Raw genomic sequence first — 21,375 nt, 5'->3', positions numbered from 1 at the left:
CATTTATTTATTTATTTATTACATTTGTATCCCGCACTTTCCCACACATGGCAGGCTCAATGCAGCTTACATATAGCATATAAAAAGGCATTATTGAAAATACTTTCTACAATTTGTTTTAAATTTACTACTTAGTAGCTTTGTTGCAGACAAAATAACAGAATTTAGTTATATCTTGGGAGCAAGTAGATGGATATGTCTGAAACAGATTAGCATATATACCCAACTGGACATTTAAAAGTCTGTCCTTTAATGATGCCGCGTGTTCAGAAATCATAGCTATAAGTATAGGCAGTTATTCAAGCATTATCAAATTTATACACCAAAACAGGCATCCATACACACATTACAAAAGTAAATAGCACCTTTTGCAGAGTACACCCAAAACTTAATGTTTATTTTCTCATTTCCATCTTCCAAAATTCTAGACAGCAGATTTACAGATCAGTAGGACCCAAAGCAGTCCAAAACAACTAAAGTCAGAAACAACACAGTTTATACCTAACTGTTAAACTACTTTTGCTTTTGGGTTTAAAAAACAAGACCATGTGCATGTAAATACTGGATTGTCAAATTAAAACAAAGTTGTTAAAGCAATTGCCTTTAATATATAATGGTAGCAATAATGAAACAGTGATGGAATATTCACATAGCAAGCAGCCTGAGCCAGAAGATTTATTTTCCACTGAACATAATTAATTTTGTATGAATTTGGCGGCTAACAGTGTGCTGAACTGGACACTGTTGGAATATTTAGACTGACTCTGGACAGAACTTCTGCATGAAGGGAAGCCCTTCCCTCATTATTCAATACCTGTCTGTGAAATAGTAGTACTAAAAAAGGCAAGTGCATTTTTATAATATACTACCATTCCACACACAAAAAAAGGAGCAAATTCCCATATGCCATCGTTATCTTTTGATGGGCACAGGGAAAAAAAAAGATGTTAATGCTCCCAGGCTTCAACCTAATTAATGCTTTGGGTTTGTTTTTTTTTAATTGTACTTATAAACAGTATGCGTGATTTTTAAGCACCTGATTCTCATAACATGATGTCTGTTTTGGTGGCCCTTTACTAGGTGAAAACATCGCTGCACGAATACAGGGAGTCCCTATAACCAGCCTCTCCAAATGACACAATGATTTACAATTTAGAACTAATTACTACTCAGTCGATGAAACCAATACTTTTTCTGTGTACATCCATATGCTGCACAAGCTGGCATATTTGAAAATATAAGTGAGATCAAATAAAATTGCTACCAACAATAAAGAACGACAACATGAATAGAGCAAGCTCACAGGTTTGCTTGCTTGTTTTGGGTGAACAGGGATGATGGCTGCACAGAGGAGAGGGAAACCTAATTGGCTTCCACTTTTTTACCTTATGCTGTCTCCTGTTACTCAGTGGGCCATCTTTCATTCAGGAGCAGGGGAGTTGTCTGATGGGGTCTTTCTGCTCCTCGTGAGTTGCCAGGGGGGTCACCAAGCCCTATATCTTGGTGCTTAGGGGGCATATCTGGATTCTGCAGCTTTTCCTTCGCTTGCAGGAGCAGGTGCTCTAGGTCTGGTTGTGCTGCTTCAGCGAGGGCCGAATGTTGGGTCCCATTTTTTTCCTTTTTCCAATGATAGGCCATCTGTGGTGGCGCGTCACAAGAGGGACAGGTGGTCTTGTTCGCCCCAATTTGTCCACACCGGCCTTGGTGCGCAAATGGTGTGGTAGTGGGGGGTGGTGTTCCACTTTTGTCTCCACAGGGTCAGAGACTGTTTTTTGTAGGGAATGGTCCTCGTGGAAATTGCCTTTTCCTGTTGGTCTTATGGAATGGCCCTTGGTAGGGCTTGGTTGACTAGGAGGGGTGTAGATCCCTGGTCTAGTGGTTCGAGATTATTCCTTGGCACTGTATATTGTGGGTTCAGCTCCCACTTTTGGGGAGGCTCCAAGTCCATGTTTCTTCTGCAGGCCTGTGTGTTCTCAGCTTCCTCTGCATATGCCCAAGTGTGGCCTACATTTGAGGGCTAGGACGCGGATCAGAGTTTGTGTCTCCTCTTTTGCTCAGTTTATGGTGTTTCTTCGTCAGGGATCCAGAAGGTGTGGTCTTGGATTCTTTGCTGGTCCTAGTGGCTGCCTTATCTTGTTTTTTCATCCTTGGCTTTCCATGCGGAGGTGGTCCCTTCTTGTAAGGGGTGGGTCGCCTTCGGCAACACCTTTTGGGCTTCACGTTCGGTATAGTCTCCTTCTTTGGTCCTCTCCGGAAGGCCAATGCACTGGTTTGTATGTTGCAGTAGGTGTTCCTGCTGTCTCTTACATCAGTGCACTGGAGTGTGGAGCTCCAGGCACGGTAGGGCCGGGACCTGTTCCTCCATTGCTGGAGGCTGGGGTCTTGTTTCGGACCGTACCTCTGCTGGTCAGTGTTCCACGTCAGTTGGTCAGCACATCTTCTAGCATTCCACCAGGAGGGTGCATTTCGCCTCCCGGGCAACAGTCAGAGTTGTTTATACTTCCTTGAGGCTTATCCTTTCTTCCCGATGTTCGGCCCTTTGGGAGTGTTGGTTGGTAGGGACGCTTATTTTGGCTATCTCTACATGACAGATTGCGGCATCCTGGGTGGCATTCGCTTCGTTGGCTCGGCGTTTTTTTTTTTTTTTGCAGAGCAGCTACATGGTGGTTACTGTATGCATTTGCTGGTCTCAGGTGGATATTGTGGCCATTCAGTGAGAGCATTCGGGGCATCGGTTTTCTGGGCAGCGGAGCTGGGGTCTCATCCTGTTTAGGGATTGCTTTTGGATATCCCACACATCCTGGAATAGTGGGAAGTAATGTAATGGAAGGAGAAATTAGGACTTACCTGATAATTTTCATTCCATTAGTTCTTCACACTATTCCAGGAGCCCATCCCTGGACCTGTTTTGGCTGCAGGCTTTATGGCTGTCACACTTTTGTCTCTCTCTGAGGACACTGGGGTCTTTCCTGGAGTCTGGTTGTTTGGTCTTTTAAAGTTGTTGTAGAGATTTTTGATTTGTTCCTTCTGCTTGTTTAGGTAAATACTGGAGAACTAGGCAGGCTGGCTGAGTATATATGAGACAGCTCAGTTCTGAGTTTTCTACCTTCACTTGCTGGTCGATGGATATAACTACTCCCACATCCTGGAATAGTGTGAAGAACTAATAGAAAGAAAATTATTTGTATTGTTGACTTTGCTGTATTGTTGTAATATACTTATTCTAATAAAAATTAGGTAGGTCCTATTTTCTCTATCTCTTGTTCTCTTCAAGTTGTCTAGAGATGAGAGAGATCCACACGTTTGCTTGTCTGGTTAGTGTTAGGTTAGCGAGTTGGTTAAGCTTGTTGTGTTTATTCTGAGTTTATCCTTACTGCTTGTCTACGTAAATACTGAGGAGCTGGACTGGTCTGGACACAACTATTCCCACAGGTTCTGGAATAGTGAGAAGAACTAATGGAAAGAATCAGGTAAGACCTAATTTCTCCTTTCTGGTGAAACAAATGGTCTCCTTACCCATAGATACCCCTGTTCCACCACAGCTTGGTGCTGACACATCTATTAGCAATGCCGTTCTTGTTTATGTACCTCAAAAGCAGCACAGAGCAGAACATGGATGTTTCATAAAAATGTCCACATCGCAATTTTCAAAACCCATATTTGAGATGTTTTTTTTCTTCAGTTCATCTAAATCACAAGGGGGTGGGATTTGAGCAGGCCCAGAATTGGGATGCTTTTTACCGATAATAGAAAAAGATGAAAATGTCTAGGGCAAACATTGAGATGATTTTATCTGACCAGCTGACCACTGGAGGGTTTAAGACACGGCCCCTCTCTTAATCCCCCAGTGGTCACCCCCCTAAGGTGTGACAGTACATACCAGGCTCTATGACAGTGTCAGAAGTTATAGCATAGCATTTATTGTTCTATTCCATGTATAACTAAAATAAGGTTCCATGCGGATTACAATTTAAAGAAAATGGACAGAATTCCACAAATATACATCTTAAGTAGAGGAGTGTGGTAGCCGTGTTAGTCCACTCTTAAGGTTATCAATAGAAATCAAACAAAATAAAACATGGAAAAGAAAATAAGATGATACCTTTTTTATTGGACATAACTTAATACATTTCTTGATTAGCTTTCGAAGGTTGCCCTTCTTCGTCATCCTCCCACCCTGTCAGACTGTCATAGTAATGCTTGAATGTTTTTACTTATATACACTGTCAGCTAGCACATTTGCTTATTTCCGATCTGACGAAGAAGGGCAACCTTCGAAAGCTAATCAAGAAATGTATTAAGTTATGTCCAATAAAAAAGGTATCATCTTATTTTCTTTTCCATGTTTTATTTTGTTTGATTTCTATTGATAACACAAATATACAAAAATTTAAAAGGTACTTCCACATGTGTCCACTAACATATAACAAATTTTTTAAAAAGGGAAGATTTTTTTTTTTTTTTTCTAAAGCTTCTATAATCTGAAATAGACCTAAATGAGTTGGAAGAATTCTCCAGAATTTTAGGAGAAGGAAGAAGAATTATTTTATTAAAATATTCCCTCTAGGATTTGGGAAATTAAAGGGATTAATGTATCTCAATGAGTATGTCTCTGTAGGGGAAGTCAAAAAGATCATACATATAAATTGGTGTTTCACCGTGTAAAATCTTAATGGGGTTGTTTACTAAAGCTTAGCTCGAGTTATCTGCAGCAGGGCCCATAGGAATTAAATGGGCCCTGCTGCAGATAACTTGAGCTAAGCTTTAGTACACAACCCCCTAAAACTTAAATAATATTTCTTGCATCGACTGGAAGCCAGTGAAGATGCATGAGAAACGGAGAGATGTGATCTGTTTTAGATAGAGTAAATCAAGTGAATGGCAGTATTTTGAAAAAAATTTAAATGAATTTGGAACGGTCTAGAAAAATAATATTACAGTAATTAGTTTGATATAATAATAGTGCTTGGACTAACAACTGAAAATGATCTTCATCAAAGAATTTACAGATGTGACATAATTTCATTAAGACCCCTCTTTTACTAAGGCGCGCTCACGTTTTTAGCTCACGCTAAAATTGGGCGTGCACTAAACGTTAGAGACACCAATGCATTCCTGTGGGCATCTCTAACGTTTAGCGCACACCCAATTTTAGCACATGCTAAAAACGTGAGCACACCTTAGTTAAAAGACCCCCTAAATGAAAGGCTTTTTTGGTTAGAGAATTAATCTGAGGTTCCAGGGATAAGATTTGATCAACCAATATCTCAGTCCATTTCTGTTAGAGCAACAACCTGGTCCCAGGAGTAGGCTAGTAGTCCGTGCAGTGGACTGTAGAGAAAGAGAACCGGGTCCATATCCCACCCTAACTAGTACACTTGTTAGTGGAAATGTTTTTGTCTACGGAGAATGCTGGCCCCTAGATATCCCAATGGCTTGTTTTTGAGTGGTTTTTTTGTAGGGCTTGTTTTGCAATTTAAAAAAAGTTTCCTAGAGAAGGGCGCACTGAGCAAAAAAAAAGTCTAGAAAATAACAATTTTTGAAACAAAAGTTAATACTTTTTTTCCGGTTTGAAAATTGCCATGTTCAGGATAGATTTCTAGACGTTTTCAGCAAAACGTCTACAATTTGAGTTAGATGTTATATCGAAAATGCCCCTCCACGTGTCTAGGTTTCTATCATTATATTTTAGCAGGTAGTGAGGGAATGTCCAAGATAATCATTACTATATAATTTTGTTAAGTTCATGATCTTAGTGGTATCCTGATACATTGATGTTTACACAGTTTCCAATGGAACTATTTTTTTTTTCTTTTTAAAAAGTGCATAGTGAGTATAATTTTACTATCACTGCGTATGTCTAGTAGCACTATAGAAATGATAAGTAGTGGTCGTATCCAGAGAGAGCATATCAATTTTGGGACAGTAGAACACCTTTTTTGTTGGAGGAGCTAAACCAGTCTCTGGCCCTGTCCCCAAGCTATTTGCTGATGTTATGTTGGGCAAAATATTGGTCATACTATTCCCCACCCTATTCTACTGCCAGATTCTCAGTCCAGTAGAATGAAGTGGCTTATTGTTAGGATGTGAAATAGGATAGTGTGATGAATTTTGTCTTTCTGTTCAGTGGTGGTCAGAGGGGGGAGCCTTCCCCAAAGAATTAAACTTATTTCAGAGATGGATGGATGGATGGATAAGTCCTAGGTTTGCTCATTTTTGACAGATCACTTCCTACACAGACTGGGTGATTGCTGATACAGAACAGTACAACTCCTCTCTGAAGAAAAACTGAGAATCAATGTGATTAGAACTGGTTCCAGTACCATTGAAAACTGTAGTAGGGGCAGTGATAGCAACATTGTGGCTTTAGCAGAATGCTGGTTTGAAATGGAAGCAAATGCATACTAGCTTGGAAACAGATGAAGGGTGGAGCAGGTGCATACTCACTGTGCTTGTATGTAATAACAAGAGACACTAATTCTGTGAAAAGAGAAAATCAAAGTGTAAGATTTGCCGATTCGTAGTAACCAGCCTTCCTCTGTTAAGGGTATTTTGATTTGCTGTGCTCAACCTAGGCTTACCAGGGTTTTCAACTTCAGTTAGATCAACATTCTGAAACTGATTTGGATTTCTGGAGCTGCTCACCCAAGTAGTACTTATAATGGCAAGATCATGTCAGTGATTGTGTTTTGTCTGGTTTTCTCTCGCAGCTATGTAAGAAAGAGTTTCAGTACGCTACCTCCTTACGAGCACACCTCATTCGACACTTTCGGAAAAATGAGGCGCCACCTTCAGCTGCCACAGCCACGCAGCAGGCAGGAGTGGACGAGATCAAAGGTCGAACAAAACGACAGTTTATTTGTGATATTTGCGGAAGTATTCTCCCGAAGCTGTACTCTCTGAGACTACACTTGCTTAAGCATACAGGAGTAAAGCCACATGTGTGCAAGGTAAAGCAACAGCATTTCCTGCCCTTCTGGGTTAAAGTTGAGGGAAGCATGTAAAAGGTCAGTTTAGATGGTGACACCCAGTCCTTATTATGCATTTCTTGACTTTGCTGTTGCTTGAAAGTAACTTGTTCTGTAATAGAACTTATTATTGTTTCTTTTCAGTATTTTTCATTGATGTAATGATGCCAAATATCTGAGTTCTTTAATGTTAAACAATTGGAAAGTAGTAAGCAGGTTGAAATGTTCCCACAAAGGTGCATACTGCTAACACGAAGCACTGTACACAATTGCAAGGAGAACAGATTTCTCTGTAAACCCATAGACATAGCTCAACATCATCTGTTTTACCTCCCCAGCACCCTTGCTGTGCCAGTTGTAGCTCATAGGTTAAAACCTTCAACAACTGGCGCAAGCAGCAAACTGGAACGCAGTCAGGGGCACCGCATTCAGCTCTGGCCCCAAATCACAAAGCAAAAGATTATTTAAAATGTATCTTTTTATTTGGTGTATAATACTATATGTTAGTGGTAAGTTACATTGGAAGCTTTTCAGTGCTGTTAGTGGCAATTTTCTTTTTTGTTTTGCAGATTTGTAGAAAGACATTTACATACATGCATGGTTTAAAAATGCATATGGTGCTTCACGAGGCACAGAAGCAGTTCAAATGTCACTTATGTGAGAAATCTTTTGTTACAAAACGGAGTCTTCAGGAACACCTGAGTATTCACACAGGTAACCAGAAGGAATTAGTTTGTGGGATATATATAGCTCGTATATTTTGTGCTTCCCAAGTAGCTTTTGTTATAGGACAAAGCTATATTTCCTTATCCTCCTGGAAGCAGCCCAGAGGAATGAGTTTATGCTCTCCTGCCAGCGGATGGTGGAGACAGAACACAGCTTTACAGTGGCATCACTACTGACTATAAGTGGCAGTGTTCAGTGGCATTCCTAGGGTGGCTGACACCCGGGGCGGATCGGCGAAACGACACCTCTCCTCCCCCCCCCCCCCCCCCCCCCGGGTGCATTTTTACCTGCTGAGGGGGGTGCCACACGCCTGTCGGCTTCGCTTGTTCCATGCTCCCTCTGCCCCGGAACAGGAAGTAACGAGCGGAACCGATAGGCGCGTGGCACCCCCCCCCCCCCCCCCCCCCAGGAACGCCACTGGCAGTGTTAACTAGGAGATTTGCTAATATTCTTTGTCTCCAGCAGATGGTGGCGCATGTTGTGCTGGTGAATCAGGATTGAGTTTCCCTGGGCCTACTTAAGTCTGCAGATGACGCATCTCCCCTGGTCAAGAGCTCATAGGGCACCATTTTTTGGACTTTCTCCCCTGGTGAAACAAGGGCTGTGTCTCCTGGGTTAGCAGGCTAAATGCTGCCTTCCCTGGTCAAGCTTCTGAAATAAAATTGTTCTTTTCCTTTTGGAGCATGAGTTTTGTGATGTGCTCAGTTCCTCCAGGATTTGTTTGGGGGTGGTGCAATCTCAGAACACCTGAGATTGCACAGCTTCAGTGTGAGTGTTAGTGAGTCCCCTTTCCCCCCCCCCCCCCCTCATTTTTCAGCCAAGAACCTGGTCTTGATAAAGTTTTAGAAAAAGAGGGGGGAGAAAATCCCAGTCATTGGCAGCAGGAAATTGAGTTTAGAGAACAGCTATCACTGTGACCAGTTTGCTCAGGTGTTTAGAGAAGGGGTGAACTCAGATCATATGATGACTGTGCCAGGGCTGGGAACAATGTCTGTTGGCTACAGTTGGAGGCTACAGCAGTAAGAATGTGCCCAGAATGACAGCGAAACAGAGCCCTTAGCACCATCAAATTTGGATAGTGGGTTTTCTCAGGCTCCTTTGCGTAGGAAGAGCTTTCTGCCCTGCAGGTGACTTTGGATGTGGGAAACTCTATAGGTCATCAATACTAAGGCTGCATCTTCAGTGGAGGTGTGCTCAGTTTCCCTGTGTCCCATGATAACAGCAGAGGGTGGGGGATGTCAGAAATGGCCCTTCACGTCTGTGATCCTAATTACCCCTTACTGGCCATGGCATACCTAGTTCTCACTTCTTCTGGAGTTGTCCTCCGAAGAACCTTGGAGATTGGAGCGTTTTCCGATCCTCATAACACAGAATGAAGGGTCCCTTCTGCATCCCAACCTCCAGTCCCTGGCCCTCATGGCCTGGATCTTGAGAGTGTAGAATTTAAATCCTTGAATCTGCCTGAGGGTATCTCCAAAATCTTGCTTCCAGGAGAAATTTCACTAAGAGTTCTTATTCTTTTAAATGGAGAAGATTTGCTGTCTGGTGTGAGGGCAGGGCCCTAGATCCTCTTTCTGCAAGCGGGCTTCGTTAGATGACATCACCCAGATGTGCAAATACTTGGCCTGCTGTCCTCGGAGAACACCTGCTATAGATGAGTAACTTCGCTTTTGCTCATCATGTGATGTCCCTCTGCACAGTTCCTTTCTGTCAGAAGCAGTCTCCCCATTCCTTGTGATCCTGCCTCTTTGATTGCCTAACTTTTTTTGGGAAGGATTCCATTGAAAGTGGTCAGTCTCTTCATATGATCAGAGTTCTCCAAGTCACCAATGATTTCAGGAAGTCTGATCACCTTTTTCTCATCTTTAGCAGCCCTTGCAAAGGGAAAGCTATCTTTTCTAAAGTATCGATAACCATTGCATAAGCTTATTTGATGAAAGGGCATTCAGACCTGGTTGGGCTTGGGATGCATTCAGCTAGGCATAAACTTGGTAGAGGCTCGGGCTATCTCACGTTCGAAGGCATTTGCAAAGTGTCGGCATGATCATCTCCTGCAATTTTTACTAAGCAGTAGAGGTTTGAAGTTCGAGTTAAGAAAAGGGCTGCCTTTGGAACGCAAGTTCTCAAAGCAGCCTTGTAGTGTTTTTTTCTGCCCTCATTGCTAGAAGGCTTGGGACTTCCCATGTGTCTGGACTGGTCTAGTAAGATAAGGAAGATTAAATTTTAGCCTTACCTGTTAATGTCGTTTTCTTGAATCCTTTTTGCCAATCTAGGACCCACCCAGGGAACCCAGGTGCTGAGCTGCAATGCTGCTGTCAAAGAACTGAGTCTTGTCTTTTTGTATTTTTAATATATTGTGTGTTTACTTTTCCTCCCCACTGATGGAACGTGGATTGACCATCTGGGTTTCTGCCTTGGATCTATCAGGCACTCCATTTTCAGGGGAGAGGTGTTCTGTTGGTTTGATACTTGGTTTTCAGTTTCTGGCTTTGTAAAGAATTACTAGCAAGTCTCCTTGTAACACAACTGTTTATAGGCAATAATAATGTTGCTGCAAAGCTGTGTTGTCTCCATCGTCTCATGGCAGGGGATCATACATCCATTTGTTTGGATTGGTCTAGCAGGGTTCAAGGAAAGGAAATTAACTGATAAGGCTAAATTTCACCATATATATATACATTAGTAAATAAGGCCCGTTTCTGACACAAATGAAACGGGCGATAGCAAGGTTTTCCTCGGAGTGTGTATGTTGTGTGGGAGAGTGACTGTGTGAGAGAGAGAGTGAATGTGCGAGTGTTTGTGTGACAAGGAGAAAGTGAGTCTGGGTGCGAGTGTGTCTGTGAGAGAGAGAGTGTGTGTTTGAATGAGAGTATATGCGAGTGCGTATGTGAGAGACTGTGAGAGAGAATGTGTTTCACACAGATACACTGTGTGTGAGAGAGTGTGTGTCGCACACATACTCTCTCACACTCTGACTCTCTGTGAGACCGAGTGTGTGAGACCGAGAGTGTGTGAGAGTGACTGTGTGACACATAGAGAGCGAATGTGATACAGTGTGAGACACAGTGTGAGAGACTGTGAGAGAGAGAAAGACACTGACTGTGAGAGAGTGTGTGTGTGACAGAGATACCTCCCCCCTCCCTCTGTGGTCTGAGGACCCCCTCCTCCTCTGGATCCCCTCCCCCCCTCTGCGTTCCCCTCCCTTCCCCTGTGGTCTCAGGACCCCCTGCCTTCCCCCCCCCCCCCCACTGCGTGGTTGGTAGCACCGTGCGAGTGTGTGACAGAGAGTGAGACTGGGTGCGAATGTGTCTGTGAGAGAGAGAGTGTGTGATTGTCCTATCTCCCCTGCCCCCGTCCAGCCACGCAGCGATTCTCCTCTCTCCCCTGCCCCCCCCCTCCAGCCTCCCAGCGATTCTCGTCTCCCCTGCCCCCCTCCTCCAGCCACCCAGCTATTCTGTCTCTCCTGCCCCCCTCCTCCAGCCACCCAGCTATTCTCCTGTCTCCCCTGCCCCTCCTCCAGACACCCAGCGATTCTCCTGTATCCCCTGCCCCCCTCCAGCCACCCAGCGATTCTCCTCTCTCCCCTGCCCCCCCTTGAGCCATGCAGCGATTCCCCTGCCTCCCCTTCAGCCACCCAGCGATTCTCCTCTGTCCCCTGCCCCTCCAGCCACCCAGCGATTGTACTGTGTCCCCAGATTAGCTCCGTCGAAGCGGCGGCGTTATTGAAAGCCCTGGCCGTCCACGGAGTCAGCTTCAGAACGTTGGAGGTGAGTTTGTTCCCTCAGTCCTGCCTTCTGATTACCCTCCCTCGACGTCATCACGTTTTGACGCGAGGGCGGGGCAGACAGAGATGGTGAATTGGTTACACACCTACGAACTTACGAACCCTTCACTGAAGCCACAGAGTCAGCTTCAGAACGTTGAGGGTGCTTTTTATTATAGTAGATTATATATATATATATATATATATATATATATATATATATATATATATATATATATATATATATATATATTTTTTTTTTTTTTTTAATTTTTCCCAAAGGGGTGGGGGAGCGCCAGTGCCTTATGCAGATCTTAGATGTATTACACTGCCAGTGCTTACCTTGTGCTTACTAATGTTTTCCCCAGGAGAATCCAAGTACCTGTGCTCAATCTGTGGAAGCTCTTTCCATAGAGCCTCTGGACTCAGCAAGCACTTAAAGAAGCATAAACCAAAACCTGAAGTTCGAGGATTTCAATGTAGCCAGTAAGTGTGACATCCTCTCTCTACAGGTGTTACAGTATGTGAAAGTATTTTACTCCTGCATGTAATACTCCATTTGGCTATCTGAGCAATTCAATAGTGAAACTGATTCCATAAAACTAATACAGTACCTGCTGATAAAATCTTGATGCTGACCTTATTTTCTCTCATATAACAAAAAGACTGGGGACTATCAACTATATTAGTTCTAAAAGGGCTAGTTTTCTAACAAATTAGCTGCTATAGCAAACAGTGGGCTCCTTCTACAAAGCCGCAGTAGTGAGTACCATGTGCCAAAATGTGACAAAGCCCATAGGAATTGAATGGGCTTGGTGGCATTCAGTGTGCCGCAAATCTGTAGCACCTCTAAGTAAAAGGAGTCCAGTATGTAAAGTTTTTCACTTGGAAGCACACGATTTGTTGGTACTGGAACCAAAACAGTAACACAGTTAAAGAAAGTCTGGGATAAGCACACAGGATCATTTTTGCAAAAGGAGAGGAAAGCCAAAGATTGACTGAAGTCTATATCATTGCCCTAGGAATGACATCAAGCAGACAGGATCAATCTTAACATCCCTGTTCAGGAGGCAAGTCTCTCTTCAACTGAAAGGAAGCTCTGGAACTAGAGGATGTAAGATGAAGTTGAAGGGGGATAGACTCAAAAATAATCTAAGGAAATACTTCTTTACAGAAAGGGTGGTAGATGCGTGAACGACCTCTTTGTGGAGGTGGTGTAGATGAGGACTGTATCTGAATTTGAGAAAGCATGGGATAGGCATGTGGGATCTCTTAGGGGGAGGAAGAGATAGCAGATGATATGGATGGGCCATATGACTTTTATCTACCGTCATTTTCTTTTTCTGTGTATGTTAGCATGATTGATTTTTGCTATAACCAAGCTTTGTTATAAAGAGGTAAGTGGCTCTCCATAATGGTTGTTTTTGCAGAAATAATATTCTGAATGTCAAGTATATGCTTTACTGTTCTTGAGAAAGCAGTGAATCATTTATAAAATCGACAATCACAGTTTTCGGTTGGAATACTTTTTATATATGTGTTCTGAGTGCATTTGCTTCCCTGGCAGGTGCGAGAAGAGTTTCTATGAAGCTCGAGATCTCCGGCAGCACATGAACAAGCACTTGGGTGTGAAGCCATTCCAATGCCAATACTGCGGGAAATGCTACAGCTGGAAAAAAGATTGGTACTCCCATGTGAAGTCCCATTCAGTCACAGAGCCATACAAGTGCGTATGCAAGGATTTATTAGCAACAGATTACAAGAGTAAGGATCTTGGGGGATTATTTTATTGGAATGTTAATTGCAGATAAATTAGGCAGTTGGCTATATGTGACTTTTTTTTTTTTTTTAACTTTTATGTATAACATTCAACAAATATAATAAACAAGCATCCACTTGTTCATGAAAAACAGCTTACAAAACCATGAACTATATATTTTCTAAGGAAAATAAAACAAAGTTACGTCAGACAAGGGCGGGACACAGGGAGGGAAGGGCCGAAGGGAGGCGATCTGTAGACTGCTGCTGCTGCGCTTCTTTCACACGGAGCGAAGTTGAGGTGAGGCACTATGATTTGAATTCAGGGGGGCCCGGCCCGGTGGTGGACGGAGGGAGCGGGTGGAGGGGACTGCGGCGCCCTTGGAGGCCCGGGCCCGAGGAATTTTATCTCCCAGCCCCTCCCCTCTTGGCGGCCCTGTGAAGAGCCCTAACCTCTTTAGCTTTTCCTCATATGAGATGAGTTCCATCCCGTTTGTCATTTTGGTCGCTCTTCTTTGAACCTTTTCTAATTTTGCTGTATCTTTTTTTGAGATACGGTGACCAGAACTGAATGCAATACTCAGGGTGAGGTCACACCATGGAGCGATACAGAGGCATTATAGTATTCTCGGTCTTATTTATCATAACTTTCCTAAGAATTCCTAGCATCTGTTTCTGGATAGATGTTCAAGCAGCAGTAACTTTTTTTTTTTTTTTTAATCAGAGCGAATCCCACTACAATATGATGTTTTAGTGTAGGGAAGTGAGGGTTCATTACCACTCGCTTCTCAAGTAACCAAACTTATCTACTACCTGTTAGTAGCAGCCCGCTATGTAATGGTTAAACATTGGAAACATAGGATGCCACCTTTCTAAACTGAGTGGTTAAATAGAATAACGGATATGTATGCCATGGAATCTTGATGTATATAAGAACATAAGACTTTAAGAATTGCCATATCACATCAGACCAAAGGTCTGTGTAGACCAGCATCCGGCTTCCAACAGCAGCCAAGCCGGGTCACAAGTACTGGGCAGAATCCAAAAAAATAGCAACATTCCATTCTACCAACCACCTGGGACAAGTGGTGTTTTTCTCCCGGTCTGCCCTAAAAGTTTATGGAGATTACCTCCAGGAATTTATCCAAATGATTTATAATTCTAACTAAGAAAATAAGTTTTGCCATACTGAGACAGACCGAAGGTCCATCAAGCCCAGCATCCTGTTTCCAGCAATGGCCAATCCAGGTTACAAGTACCTGTCACGATCCAAAAACAGTACAGTACATTTTATGCTGCTTATTCTAGAAATAAGCAGTGGATGTACCCCAAGTCCATCTTAATATAATGGCTTATGAACTTCTTTTTTAGGAAGTTACCCAAACTTTTTTTAAACCTCGCTAAGCTAACTGCTTTTACCACATCTCTGGCAACAAGTTGCAGAGCTTAACTGTGTATTAAGAGAAAATATTTTTTCACTCATTTGTTTTAAAAGTATTATGTAGTAACTTCATTGCATGTCCCCTAGTCTTTGTACTTTTTGAAAGAGTAAACTATCGATTTGCGTTTACCTGTTCTACTCCACCCTGAGCCATCTGTTCTTCTTCAAGCTGTAGAACCCTAATGTTTTTCCTTAGTGTCTTTACTACACCAGTCCAGAACCTGTGGATTGTGCCCATCAGTAAGCAGATGTGGAGACAGATTCTAGAATTCTGGGCTCTATAAAGGGCATTGTGTAGCCTCAGGTGTTCAGCAGATAATGATGGACAGACTGCAGCTCCTGAACTAGATGGTGGTACAAGCTCATGGCCAATTGGAGAAGTAGTACCCAGTAGAGCAGGAGGTTGCCTGATCTAAGGACTTAGCTCCTATTAAAAAAAAAAAGGCAGGAACTGTTGTTACCAACAGTTTTTGGGGGGCCAGCTGGAGCTTTCAGATCGTGCCCTTGCGGATTTTGGCAGGAATGGCAGCCATATTGGAAATGGCCCAGCTGTTCCTCAAAGTTGGGGACTGTCAGTCTCAAGGCTTGTTCTTGGGGGCACTTGAAATGTCCCTTTGCTCCCCTGGACAGGTCCCATGGGGTCCAGGAATGGACTTTGGGCCTCAGCAGTGGCAGTTACTGATGGGGTTGGCAGTGTCATGAGCACCTGAGCCCAGCCGCCACTGTGGCACATCGTAAGGTCCTCCAGGACTCTGTGTGCACCCCCCCACACACCTCTTTCCAGGGCTTCCAGAGTGGTGTTAGAGGAGCAGGACCCAACTCTTAGCCCTATTGTTTGGTAGGGAATTCTGATCAGAAGATGAGGTTAAGTCTCTCTGGGTTGCTCTGATTCCTTGGAGTCCATGGAAATTTTCCTGATTGAAGGCGGGGAATCTCTGGTGATATGGCTCTTCCAGAGGTTCATGGAAGGGGATCTCCCATCCTTGAAAGCTATTTTAAGCCCTCAAAGGCCTTCCTCCATTAAGCCTTTTCAGAGTAGGTCATCAAAGAGTGGGTAGTCAGTAGATCCAAGCTGTCTCCAAGCTTTACCCATCCCCTATGGAGAACTTGGAGAAGTTGGTCCTCCGGAAGGTGGAGATGATTTTGAAGCAGCTGTTCTTGGCTTTGGACCTGGAGGTACAAATAGCCATTTGTGAGGGCTGTGTGGCTAAGGTGGTCCTTTGCTGGATACAACAGCTCTGTCTCCATAGAGATGGCTTGGCTGGACATGCTCTATAATCTGATCTGGATGTGCTTGAATTCTGTGGCCTTGGCACTGGGGGCTCAACTTTGGCTCTGGCTAAGGCATCGGGTGGCAGACTTGGCTTCCAAGACATGCCTCAGTAGGCTGCCTTTCATGAGCACTTATTTAGCAAGAAGATGCTAAAGCTGGTAAAAAACCTTGGGGGAGCTGAGGGCCTTGAGGAGTGGTGAGGTCATAGGGAGGCAAAAGTCTCTCCTGCTACTGCAGCCAGTTTACTCCTCGAAAATGAGGGTTGCTGGAGATCCTGGCAGCAAAACCCAAAAAGATCAGACCTTTCAAGGGGTGAGGAATGCCCTGGATGGAAGATGGTCCTCCATCCCCTCCTCTGCTTTGAAAGGGTCCCAGTGAAGATCAGCAGTTTCCTGCTGGGCTGGTGCAGGTGGGCAGTTGCCCCAATTCTTTTACCCAAGAGTGGACCCTCATAACCTTGGACCAATGGGTCCTGGAAGTTGTACGTGAGGCTACACATTAAAGTTGGCAGAACCTATTTCAGATGATTTTATAGTGTCTCCTTAGAACTTCCCCTCTCAAGTGCCAAGCAGTGTTCCCCCAGAGAAGCAGTTCCTAGGTATCACAAAACACCTAGCCACTCACCTGGGGCTGACCCTGTGGCCACTTATTTTATTTATTTATTAGGATTTATTTACCGCCTTTTTGAAGGAATTCACTCAAGACGGTGTGCAGTAAGAATAGATCAAACATAAGCAATAGGCAATTAGAGCAGTAAAAATATTCGAACAATACAAAGTATGGCATGGTATACTACTTGCAATGACAACACAATATGTACTAGAACATTATAATTGGTAGTGAAGGGTAAGGCAAAGTTGTAACATATAGATGAGTAAGAAACTTAGAGAGTCTATTCCCAGCACAGCTCAGGTTCGCCTGCACCTGGGCGTATGCTCTACACTAGCACCCTCCTCCCACCAACTGGGTCCCAACTGCCTCTGGGCAAGTCTCTCACTCTCAAGTTATCTATCCCCAGTGGTCCCATGGTTCCTAGAAAGCACTCACAGACCCAACACACAACCAGCCAGGATTCTTAGTTGGTCCAGACAATCAGAGTCAATAAACTAAAAAAAGGTTTATGGTCATAAAAAATATTGAACAGTGGACTATAAAAATAAATGGAAAATAGCAGGTAACTAAATAAGGATCAATTATAAAACTATCTAAGCATTTTATCACTACCCGGATAGTGCCTGGGAAGTACAGTAAATAAAGCTGCTCACAGGTTGCAAAATATAACTGTTCACAGTGTCTCAGTAAAGAGGTCTTTCTCTGTCTACTTCCAAACCAAGACTGGAGAAAAACCCAGTATTTGCAGACTGAATTTGAGCTCCTGGGCCAATCAGAGCCCAGAGCAACATTTTTTAAAGTAGCTGACCACATCACTGCAGGTTACTTCCTCTTAAAGAAGGAACAGTCATTTCTCTGTAACATGCACCTCCTGCTGGCCAAACTAGAGAAGTACACTTTAAGAAATAATACAGTTTACAGGCTTACAAACCTACTGTTTTGTCACACTAGGGTGCTATTCCATCTATTTTATAATCTCCAAGAAAAGAGATCCTTTTGATTCATCTTGGACCTCTAAGAGGTCAGTGCCTCCCTATAGTTCCTATGCTTCTGCATGGAGACTCTATGTTTTGTAATAGCCTTGGTGTAGCCAGTGGAGAGGCACACAGATTCCTGCAGTTCTGCATTCTGGGCAACTACTATTAGTTCCGGGCCCTTCTGTTGGGGTTGGCCACAATAGCAAGGGGGCATGTTGTGGGCGTTTTTGGGCAGGACTAGGCAGGACCCAAAATCTTGATGTCCAGTAGTGATTACCAAATGTGAAGAACACGTCCAAGACTAAAAAGGCCATCCTAAGTTAGACCTATTTCAGTCACATCCAGGGTACAAAAAGGTTCTCTGATTGAGCAGCTGACCACTGGAAGGGATTAAGGCATTACACCTCCTTAATCCCCCAGTATTTCCTGTCTCCCCCCTTCCCTGAAAGGGGATACCAGGGTCTATGACAGCTTCAGGTATTATGGGCATTCCTAGCAAAGCAGGAAGCAAGTCTGAGGAGTAGCCTAGTGGTTAGTGCAGTGGACTTTAAACCAAGGGAACCAGGTTCAAATCCCATTTTACCCCCCCCTTTTTTTTGTGAGCCTTCCAGAAATAGGAAAATACCTACTGTACCTAAATATGTAAGTCACCTGCAAGCCTGAAGGCTGTTGAAGTGATATACAGTAGGTATTTTTCTGTTCCTGGAGGAATCACAATTATAAAATAGTGGGATTTGAACCTGGGTCCCTTGGTGTAAAGTCCACTGCACTAACCACTAGGCTGCCCCTCTGCTCTGCAGGGATGTCTGTGTGGCCATTCTTCTTGAAATGTCCTTGTCCCTGCTTTTTTTTGCTGTTCAAATGTTGGGTGTTCTAGTTTGAAAAATGGCTGTTCATTGCTGGTGTCCTCAACACACAGACGTCAGTCTCGCGTATTTTCAATGTATTTCCTGTTGGAAAATACATGAGGTGGACATCCATTTTGGACGTTACGAGCTGGATGTCTCTATTCTGACTTGGATGTCCTTTCGAAAATGCCTTTTCATGTATAATTGTTGTTCTTCAGTTTGGTTTGTATATTCAGATTAAATTATGCAAAAGAAATACTATCTGATTAGTCGCTCTACTAAAGATTGCTGGAAATATCACTTTTGATAAGGCAGAGTCTAGAATGTCTTTTGTTTGTTTGTTTTTATTTTTTTGTTTGATGCAGAGCTGCTTACTGTGAAATGCTGCTAATACAGTTGTCATTACAGGTGCACTGTATGTGGCAAAGAGTTCTTTGAAAAGGCCTTATTCAGAAGGCATGTAAAGAAAGCCACTCATGGGAAGAAAGGAAGAGCAAAGCAAAACCTGGAACGTGTCTGTGAGCACTGTGGAAGAAAGTTCACCCAGCTGCGGGAGTACAGGCGACACATGAATAACCATGAAGGTATGGCACCTACAGCTTTGAGGCTCATTTTCAAAGCACTTAGCCTCCCAAAGTTCCATAGAAACCTATGCAATTTAGCCTCCCAAAGTGCTTTGAAAATATGCCTCTTTGTCTGTTAAGTTACTTCTGGTTGGTATGGTTCTCCAAAGAGCAGCTAGGGAAATACAGGCATATTCTAGGTGACATCAAGGATAGAGCCTTGGGGTGCTGGATCACTCTTCTAGCTCTGAAAATTCTGGCAAAAACTTTCCTGAGCATCTCGTACTACCTCAGTCTGCTCCCTCCCCCTCAGTCTTAACCATCTTTAGACATGTTATTATCATTCCTCCTTCGCCTTCTCAGTTCACTTCATCAGTTCTTCACAGTGTTCCTCTCCTTTCCATGTTTTTTATTATTTTTCTAGTGCCGCTATCTCCTGCCTTCACTGCAGTGCCACCTAGTTTGTTTCATTTTTATTTTGGTTATGACTGCACTCCTGCCGGTCACCCACCCCCCACTACCTCGGACTTCAACTCCTTGTCCTCAGGTGCAGATAACACAGAGAATGGCAGGCAGAATGAGAAACAAAATACAGCCACACAGAAAGCTAGTATCCTGATACCTGTGGCTGGGGTCTCTAGAGAACAAGACTCTCAGCACTGGGACCATCAGAACACCACCTCCCCCCTCCCCTTGTTTCTTCAGACAGAGAAAGTGAAACAGGCAAACATAAAGATAAAAAGAACCCAACTCCTCTAAGTCAGGAAATCAGACAGAAAAGAAGGGGGAAACCTCTTCCTCTGTTTTTACTAGAGGGTATCTATAATGGGACTATCTAATGTTATCCGTCCATGTGGGTACATATCCCCTTCTTGCCCATGGAGAACCCCCCATTACAGATGAGTAGTTTTGCTTTTGCTGTTGAACTTGATAAGATCTAGGTTGTACAGAGAAGACAACAGCAATTTAATTGTGTAAGATATGCTGATTTTAGTTATATTTTTGGAATGCACCTCATATGCAGTAGGGTTTTCTTTTTGTTTGTTATTTCTTTTAATTGAGACTTCAAAAGACCTGTATACAAAAATAAATCTATAACATATATATATATTTTTATTTATTTTTCTTTCTACAGGAGTAAAGCCTTTTGAGTGTTTGACATGTGGTGTGTCCTGGGCAGATGCCCGTTCCCTGAAACGTCATGTGAGAACACACACCGGAGAGCGGCCCTATGTCTGTCCAGTGTGCCACGAAGCCTATATAGATGCTCGTACACTACGCAAACACATGACCAAGCACCATGGAGATTATGTGCCTTGCAAAATTATGTTAGAAAAGGACACTCTCCAGTTCCATAACCAGGGGACTCAAGTGGAGCATGCGGTTAGCATTCTAGCAGCAGATCAAGAAGCAGAGGTAGTGGGGGAAGAAATTGAAACTGTATTAGTGACTGAAGAAACACTGGAAGCCATTGAAGCTGTTGCCACAGAAGAGAGCCCAGCAGTCTCCACGCTTTCTGACCAAAGCATCATGCAAGTGGTTAACTATGTGCTAGCACAGCATCAAGGACAGAAAATGTCTGAAGGAGTGGAGAACATTGAGACAGTAGAAGTAGAAGTGACCCAGGTTTCAGAGACTGAATGAACACAATTGCAGAGAAAAAGAATCGTGTGCTATATCCCTTAATGTGCAAAGAACAACTTGAATCATAGGCTTAAATTTTGCTGAATGGCCAGGTTTACAGGAATATATATTTATATTAAAAGCATATGATAGATACTCAGATGTTTTGAGTTGTGTTAATCTTTGCTACCATGGGTTTATCGTACTGATGAGCAGCACTATGCACTTTGTAACTGGATAAAAGTTTCTAAGGAGTAATAGAACAGGGTACCAATGCCAAAGTCTCTAGCTCCTCCTTTGTCTCTTCTTACCACTAGTGAAAACTTCAAAATCATCTACCTTGGAACTGCATATGTAATGCTGCTGTACCATACATACTAATTATCACAGAAATGGAGGAAAAGAACTAAAAAAAACCTGCGGTGCTCAAACTTTCAAGAAATAAAGCATCCACCAGGAACAAGCTCATCATTGGCCAAAAACCTCCTGAAAATTGTTTATATTAGCTCACTAGCATTTTAATTTTCACTAGTAATAAAGCCCCGTTTCTGATGCAAATGAAACGGGGGGCTAGCAAGGTTTTCTTCAGAGTGTGCATGTGGGAGTGTGTGTGTCCCTGCCCCCTCCCCCTCCGAGTTCAGTCCTTCAGTGTTAAGTTTCCTGCTGTTCTGTGTTTGTGTTACAGAGAGAGTGAGGGCATCTCTCTCCACCCCTCCCTCCTCTGATTTTCCTTCACTCATGGGGAAACCGGATATCTCTGGCGCTTCACACTTCCGGCTGGAGGCTTCAGTGGTGCCTTTTATATATATATAGATAATTGTTT

At 43.3% G+C, this 21,375-nt stretch overlaps 1 protein-coding gene across 1 annotated transcript in view; it reads left to right on the top strand.

Annotated features, from left to right (window-relative positions):
• ZBTB11 (zinc finger and BTB domain containing 11) overlaps positions 1-21,080 on the top strand; it is a 47,018-nt gene extending 25,938 nt beyond the window's left edge. The window contains exons 6-11 of the mRNA XM_030204150.1: positions 6,711-6,950; positions 7,538-7,682; positions 11,826-11,943; positions 13,025-13,183; positions 18,775-18,950; positions 20,065-21,080. Of these exons, the coding sequence (XP_030060010.1) occupies positions 6,711-6,950; positions 7,538-7,682; positions 11,826-11,943; positions 13,025-13,183; positions 18,775-18,950; positions 20,065-20,573 (1,347 nt within the window). The 3' untranslated portion in view covers positions 20,574-21,080. The remainder of the gene's footprint in view (positions 1-6,710; positions 6,951-7,537; positions 7,683-11,825; positions 11,944-13,024; positions 13,184-18,774; positions 18,951-20,064) is intronic.
• Positions 21,081-21,375: the final 295 nt, after the last annotated feature.

The sequence above is a fragment of the Microcaecilia unicolor genome, chromosome 5, assembly GCF_901765095.1.
Source record: "Microcaecilia unicolor chromosome 5, aMicUni1.1, whole genome shotgun sequence".
NCBI classification, from domain to species: domain Eukaryota; kingdom Metazoa; phylum Chordata; class Amphibia; order Gymnophiona; family Siphonopidae; genus Microcaecilia; species Microcaecilia unicolor.
This window is presented reverse-complemented; position numbering and strand designations above follow the sequence as displayed.